This window comes from Akebia trifoliata, chromosome 11, assembly GCF_017979445.1.
Source record: "Akebia trifoliata isolate Shusen 1 chromosome 11, ASM1797944v1, whole genome shotgun sequence".
Classification (NCBI taxonomy): Eukaryota; Viridiplantae; Streptophyta; class Magnoliopsida; order Ranunculales; family Lardizabalaceae; genus Akebia; species Akebia trifoliata.
Genome location: NC_141385.1, coordinates 16,320,085 through 16,327,852, shown reverse-complemented (window position 1 = coordinate 16,327,852; position 7,768 = coordinate 16,320,085). Strand labels below are relative to the sequence as shown.

General features: G+C 30.6%; 1 protein-coding gene across 1 annotated transcript; it reads right to left on the bottom strand.

Moving 5' to 3' along the window:
* Positions 1-372: 372 nt before the first annotated feature.
* On the bottom strand, positions 373-1,998 carry LOC147391052 (putative membrane-associated kinase regulator 2). The gene is made up of 2 exons (XM_086417240.1): positions 798-1,998; positions 373-697 (listed from the first exon to the last, which is right to left on the bottom strand). The coding sequence occupies exons 1-2, from the start codon at positions 1,768-1,770 to the stop codon at positions 585-587; spliced, it is 1,086 nt and encodes a 361-aa protein (XP_086273366.1). The 5' UTR covers positions 1,771-1,998; the 3' UTR covers positions 373-584.
* Between the last annotated feature and the right edge of the window lie 5,770 nt (positions 1,999-7,768).

The window sequence follows — 7,768 nt, the reverse complement described above, 5'->3', positions numbered from 1 at the left end:
ATTCATATGTAAATCGCCAAAGATTTAATACACATCTTGGGTTGCTGTTAGTAAAAGTTGGCGTGGCAATAGAATCTCTCTTTTTAAAATATAAAAAATATTTTTTAAAGTTAAATAAAATATTTGTAATTTTTTTTTTTTTTTTTAATTTTAAATATTTTTCATCCGCGTGTGGAGTGGGCTGTTGACGAAGGGATTAATGGGGATCTACCAGAGTCAGATAGGTAACTCTATGGGAGAGATGAGTACAATTTCCAGAATCTTAGGAGATCGACATAGAATTACCTGAGAGTACTGAGGAGAGTTAAATAAGTGTAAATAAAATTGCAGTTTTGTTTCACTTTTAAATCTTTTAGATTTTAGAATTTTGAGTGAGAGAGACATAATAAAGATTGAAGATCTGAAGTTGAATTTACACAGATTTCTTTGTTTTCTATGACGACTAACACAGATTGAAGATTTCTCTTTCAGTAATTCTTCTTCTACTTAAAACGATTTTTACAAAAACACAAAAACTAAACCCGATTCGATCTACTCTTCTCTAAAATATCTCCCAAAGTTATTCGAGATTGAAGAACAGATCTTCAAATGCGAGCAGCATCTTTAGCTTCTGATTCAGAAGAATGTATCGATGAATCAATCAACTTTTCATGAGATGGATCGCTTGTAGACCGCGTTAGCAGAGAAGAATCCGATTCTGAAAACCAAAAAAAAAAAAAATAAATTAAATTAAAAAATAATAATAATAAAAATAATATTTAATTTTTTTTAATCTATGAAGATCAGATTTATTATACCTTTAGAAGCATTAAACGATCTCTTACAATGAAGAATCGCACTCTGGATCCCATCTTGTTGCTGCAACAACGAATCATCTCGTCTCTTTGATTGAATCGGAACGGTCGTAACACCTGAAACAGCCGAAGAAGCCGATCGACTTTTCCCTAATTGTTTCAGATTCTTAAAATTACTTACGATTCCTTCTGTTACAACTTTCGAATCTACTTCGATCTTCGTGGGAGACGATAACGGTGTTGATGAGACAGCTGAAGCAGAAAACTTCAATTTCTCTCCATATCTCTTAGAAACCCTAACGTACAAAGGTTTAATCATCTTTAAATATTTTTGCAAAACATCTTTCGCAAATTTCTTCTCTTCTAAAGAAACTTCATCCGAACTTTGTTTCTCTATTTTGGTTCCAGAGATTCTGGAACTATTATCTCTAGTAAAAAGTGAAACAATCGGTACTTCTTCCACTTTGAATTTCACTGTAAAAAACTTGCTATGTTGCTTCTGTTGCTGCTTCTGAGCATTGATCTCTGTGTTTGCAGTCGATTTTGGTTTCTTTAATCCGAATTTGAAGACTCGAAACTTAATAGCAGATTTGATGAAGGAACCAGGAAACTGAGACTTGGAATTTGGTTCAGAAGTGTTGAATCCGAGCTTGCTTTTGAAGAAGAGATCATCAGAGGGAGAAATAGAGAGATTCGTGAAATTGAATTCTCGCTCTTGAACATCATCTTCGCTATCAATCTCTTCGTTGCAGTGTTCTTCTTCTTCTTCTTCATCATCATCATCAGGTAAGGCAAATTTCAAATCAAAGAAAGATCCTTCGTCTTCATCTTCTGGTTCGTCAGTTTCTAGTGAAGTTTGGCGTACGTTAGTGGAATCGGTGGTGCGTACTTTAGCATCAGTGGATACAGATACAGTGGTGGAACTACCACTAAGACCACCACTTCTCCAGTACTTTAGTAAGCTAAAAACGTCCATAGTTGGGAGAGCCAGAGCAGGGGTGGTGGTGATTGATTGGGGGGATTTTATTAGGTTTTTTTTTTTTTAGAGTTTTGGGTGGAGACGAATAATATGGAAAGTTTGAGAGAGAGAGAGAGAGAGAGACTTCTTTTTGGTTGATGGAGTTGCAGTTCTGCAACTGGAGGGACAGTAGAACAGTGGGTAAGCTTTTGGCAGAGCGAGCGATGTTATGTTTGGCACTTAGGCTTGAAGCTTTTATTTTGTTTCTTGGGTATTTGAGTTAGCTTTTAAAATTCATAGAGTCGAACTCGAAATTCGAATGAGTCAAATTGAATCAGTTGATTTGTAATGTACAACTTTATTAGTCGTAAAATCACAACATGTACTGCGATTCACACAATTCTGACATGGAGATGTGCACATAATCGTAGATGGTATTTATTCGTATCACGAGGAAACACATTTATGATTATATGCACATCTCAATTGTGAAAATCGCAGTAAATCTTGTGTCACCTGAGCATGAGTGTTCTTTTAAACTGGTATAAAAAAATGCAATTGAAGGTTTGAAAAATATATTCTTTTCTTGAGAAAACTATTTAAAGGACCCTCGCAAGGGGATTTCTTTTCAATTAATCTTTGAGTAAACTTTCTTCTTTCTTAAGGGTTTTTTATTATTAGCTAAACTCAGTTTTTTTTTTTAAATTTATTATCGAGTTCACAACTTTTATTATCATACTCACCACTATGTATTGTTGAGTTCACTAATTTTTTGTATATTGTCTAACTCGACAGTTAATAAAATGGTGAGCACTCCTAAAATTCACTCATTTGTTTTTTTTTTTTTTTTGAGTTCTTTTCAATTAAGATACATTAAAAAATCAATTAAAAACTTGAGATAATAACTTGTTTAGATGATTTTAATCCGAAAAAATTAATTTTGATTGATTTTCATCTAAAAACTAAGAATAAAAGTGAAAAAATCTTTGAAAATGTCTTCTTCTTCCATTTTAGATCCTTTTTTACGGAATGGAGTTTTTGAAATGCAATTGAGATGCCAAAAAATGAACTTTTTTTAATAAAATCAATGACTTCAAATGGTTAGGACACTCAATCATGAGACATGTGGGAAATGAAATGAAGGACTATATAAGAAAGAAAAAATTTATTAAATAGATTATTAAGAAATCACATCAAACTTAGGGACTATTTAGAAAGAAATCCCTCTATTAATGTCTTTTAAGTAATTTTATTTTTCTTCCTTTAAAAAGAATATATATATATAAGTAATTTTGTTTTTCTTCCTTTAAGATAAAAAAAATGATAATACCCAATAAATGAAATTACAAAAATATCTTTAAAGAATAAAAAGGTTTGAAATTTTATTTATTTAAATGATTTCAAAACATGATTATCAAGACTCAGATAGGACGACCAACCATTTCACTTATTATTGAAAATAGAAAATTCGATTTTCACCCAAAATACATATACTATTAAGAAAATGATAATAAAAAGCATATTGCATAAACTATGATGCTAATAAGAAGAGTTATATGAAAGTTCACCAATTAATATCTGTATTTTAAAAAAAGGATCAAACCAATGGTCCGATTGGGTTGGATCGGATTTTTTTTTTTTAATCAACTGGTACAACTACTGAAATGTCGATTTTGCAAGTATATCCTTATATGAATATAAATAAAGTTACTTTAGGAAAACTGAATACATAGTTTTAATAAAACTATAAATTGGATTTGGTAAAATTGAGTTTTAAAAACTTTTTACTTTGAATTGCGAGGTTGTGTGTGTGTGAATAAGGATTTGAAAAACTCAACTGTATAACCATAATTGTCAACAATGTAATAACTGTAAAAGAAAATGAGTCTACTCTATTATTAAGTTTTGAATAAAAAGTTAACGGGTCAAGGAAAATGTCAGAATTTTCAACTTCAAATCAATGTTATAAGATTCGAATATAATAATAATAAATTGAATTAGTGGGAGAATAATCTTTCAATGTGTGAAATATAGAGTTCGCTTCTTAGCTATATAGTATGAAAACTAAGGATGCTTAGAGAGAATTTTAACTGAAATGTCATTTTCCGTTGGTAAACTAAGGTTGGCTAGTGCCATCATAAGAGTTTTTCTTAATGGAAAAATTGGATTGGGTCGAACAAGCATGATATCCATGTGGAATTTACATGTGTGGGCCTAACTTTTTTTTTTTTTTTTTCTTTCTTTCAAAGGTGCTTTTATAGAAGCATGCCTGCCCATAGGAAATTCAAAAATATTTTGCTCACAGAAATCAAATCTGGGATCCGCCAATCACATATACCCACATGTGTTGAATGGTATTCCTAATTTACAAAAATACTCTTAATAGTTACAAAACTAACTTTGTATGCTTGACGTGACAAGTACTGAGTTGTCTGTGAACAAAAAATAATGACTATCGAAAATTCCGATAGAATCACTTTTTCACAATCGGGATTTTGGAAGAATTTAGTATAAATGTTCCATAAATGTTTTTCGTGGAGTGGATTTTTTTTTCAAAAATAAATAACTTAAGTTCCATCAAATTCCTCCCAATGTTAGAAGTAGGGAGTGGGTTCAAGTCATTTCTCACTTTTGTATATGTCATGCTTCCTATCGAAGTAGGAAGTCTTTACTAAATTAAAGCTATACTTAGAAATCACTTGTCAACTCAAAAAAACTCCTTTAAATTGATAAATTGAAGAAAATCTTTGGAGAATTGCATTAAATTGATTTTTATTTTTTTTACATTACTAGTAAGTGGCTTATGCTTTGGGACATGAGTTACAGAAATTAGTATTTATATCATATAAGAGGTAGAACTTTTACCAGAAAAAAATTCCATAGATTTATGGCAATAAAAAAAAGGACCACTTTTTTTTCTTTTTTTTTTTCCTTTTTTTAGGATAGAAATGCTCTCACCTATAATTTTTCTAAAAATTCTTAATAAATAATCTTCTAATTTGTAACTTCCTCCCTCCAAACATTTTATACCCTCAAAATAGAAAAGAGAGGGAGAGAGATTCATTCTATACACCAAAATCCACCAAAAAAATCATTGGAGTATACCAAAGAAGTTCTCGATTTAAGGAACTATAGTGAATCTTACTCTCGTATTCGATTAACGATCTATTGAAGGTTTTCACCAAAATTTATCAATCTCTCCTCTATTTTTTTTTTTTAATCGTTTATATATTCTTATAAACTTGATACATTTCTCTTCCATAATTATATAAATGGAAAATAGTAGGAAAATTTTGATTTTACATATTGTTGTGGTTTTATTCATAAAATTTACCTAGTCTTGAATCTTGAAGATGGAATTTATTATAATGTCGAGGTTCAACGGTACCTATTGTTGAACCTCATCGAAATTATCTAACAAAAGCTTCTATAAGTGAAAATGTTCATAGCGTCGAACTTTAATGATATGTATCGTTGAGCCTTGATGTTATAATTCAATAATCCAGTGCCAAGGTTCAACATTGAGTAAATTTGATGACCAAAATCGCAAAATTTTCGTAAAATCAAAATTTTCCCCCTATCATTTTGCATTTACATAATTATAGAAGAGAAATGTATCAAGATTATAAAAGAAAATATAAATGATTTAAAAAAAAATGAAAGAAATAGATGAGAGATTGATAATTTTTTTGTGAAAATCTTTTATTGATTGAGGATTGAACATGAGATTGCATAGATTTACAAGATTCACTATAGTTCCTTAAATCCAGAGTTTTTTGGTGTACTCCAATGACTTTTTATTAGGTTTTGGTAGATAAATCTATTCTCTTTCTATTTCGATGAAATAAATTTTGGGAGGGAGAAAGTTAAAATTTATAAGATTATTTAGGAAGAATTTCTTATAGAAATTATAGATAATAGTATTTTTGTCCACAAACATGAGTTACCATACCAAATACCCTTATTTTGAGTATTAAAAAAAAATGACCCTTTTTAATCGTTGTCATAATTAAATCTATGGATTTTTTATGCTAAATGTCCTAAGAGTTATGTTTACATCTTAAAACACATTTGATGCTCAAGTCAATTAATGATGAACTCATCAAAGACAAGTTAGAATCAAGTTGAAGCATTCCAATTATTTTCTTTTTAAGTTAGTCTCGAAGATTTTAGTGGATTTACTGAACAAACAAGCTTGAAGCTAATGCCCCTAAGAGTCTCGAATAATTTCTTTTTCCCGACTCCTAGATTCTAACCATTAAATTCCATATTTTTTTTTATTATTTAAAATCAGCCAAATTTTGGTAAATTCTAGAAGTTTGATTTAATCATTTTTAGTATCACCATCCATTGTGGGAACATGAAAATTTAGACCGTGCTTGAGAGAGGGTTTGATGAACTCGATCTCAAGAAAACCCCAACACTTTGATTATGGAGTCCTCTAATAAACTACTTCATCTGGTAGTGAGAAGGTTTCGTTGCGATTACTGATGGGAAAACAAGAAAATTGTATCTCTCAATCTATTGTGATAAACGACAGCAAACACAGCAAAGCACATGACATAATGAGTGTGTGAACCATTACATGTCATATTGATAAGTAGGCATCTTTTAAGGGCTTAGGGCCATAGCTCACTTGGTTTGACACATTGCAAAAACAACTTTGACGTCATGGGCTCAAGTCCACCCAAAAAAAGAATAGGCATATTTTAAATCAAGTTTTATACAAAATTTCAAAACATATATATACAATATATAATATGGATAAAAGGGCATGCGATGCAATTAATAATTTTAAAAAATTATATAAAGACATCAAATAAATAAAAATTAATATTCAAAAAAAAATTTCATATTCCACATTATTTTGTCAAGATTTCTATTGATTTGCCGAGAAAAAGAGAAATGGGATTGAGAGATTTATATATTCTTTAGTTGGTTATATAAAGTTGAGTTGATTTTGACCTAAATTTTTTTTTTTTTTATATCTTTTAATTAGATATAAAATATTTTAATTAATCTGACTTATTAGTAAGACTGAAAGACGTAATATAATTTAATTCTGGTGCTTCTGTGAACCATAAATTAAAAATGCAGCCACCACGTGATTGAAGAGAAGTTTCCTTTTTCAACAGTTATTTGTTGGACTATTGATTCAAGAGTTGGGACAATTCTGGTATTTTTGCGATCTCAACCCATCTCCAAATGGGACCCACAAACCAATTTTTTCTTGAAAAGATGCGACTTTAGTGACTCAGACAAAGTTTTGTTTTGGTTAAACTAAAGAAGTTCTTGGCTTTGTTCATGTGCAATGTGCTTTACTCAGTTAAAAGATGAAAAAATACATCTTTCATTTTTATTGCTTTCTGATGTTTAGGCCTTTCTTTATCAGAAAATAATTTCTGAAAAAAGCAATTTTGTGTCCTAAAGAGCTCTTCAACTTCAATGTTTTAGACATAAAAGCTGGTCTCCTACTCTAATGGGACTGGTAGGTTTCCTGCAATTTATCCTAACTTCGAGAAATAAAAAAAATGTCAAAGATTGAATCACAGGTATAAAGCTCCCCCACCGCAAAAGTCTGGCAGAGTCAACTCGACTCAGTAAAATTTCATGGTGACTCGGGGGTCAATCAATTTTACCTAAGTTACTTAATATCATTTAGGGAGAGACTAGTTGCACATCACCTATTACCAATTGCACTCCGTCACGTAAAAAAATCCTTCCTTGCACTCCATTTCTATGAATGCAAAAAAAAGAAGAAGAAAGGGAAACGCTCAAGTAACGTTCAATTGACATCATTTCACACATTGTTGATGTGGATGTGTGTATAGAACCAGAGATGATTTTTCATCAAGATTCGAGTGAGAAGCATCTATGGTTTTGTCCACACCAATGTGTGAAACGATGTTAATTTCAATGTTACTCCAGCACAATTGAAAAATAAATAAATAAATAAATAAATAGGGTGGCACTCAATTCTTTTTGTTCCCTCTAGCATCCCCACAAAAAAGGTTAA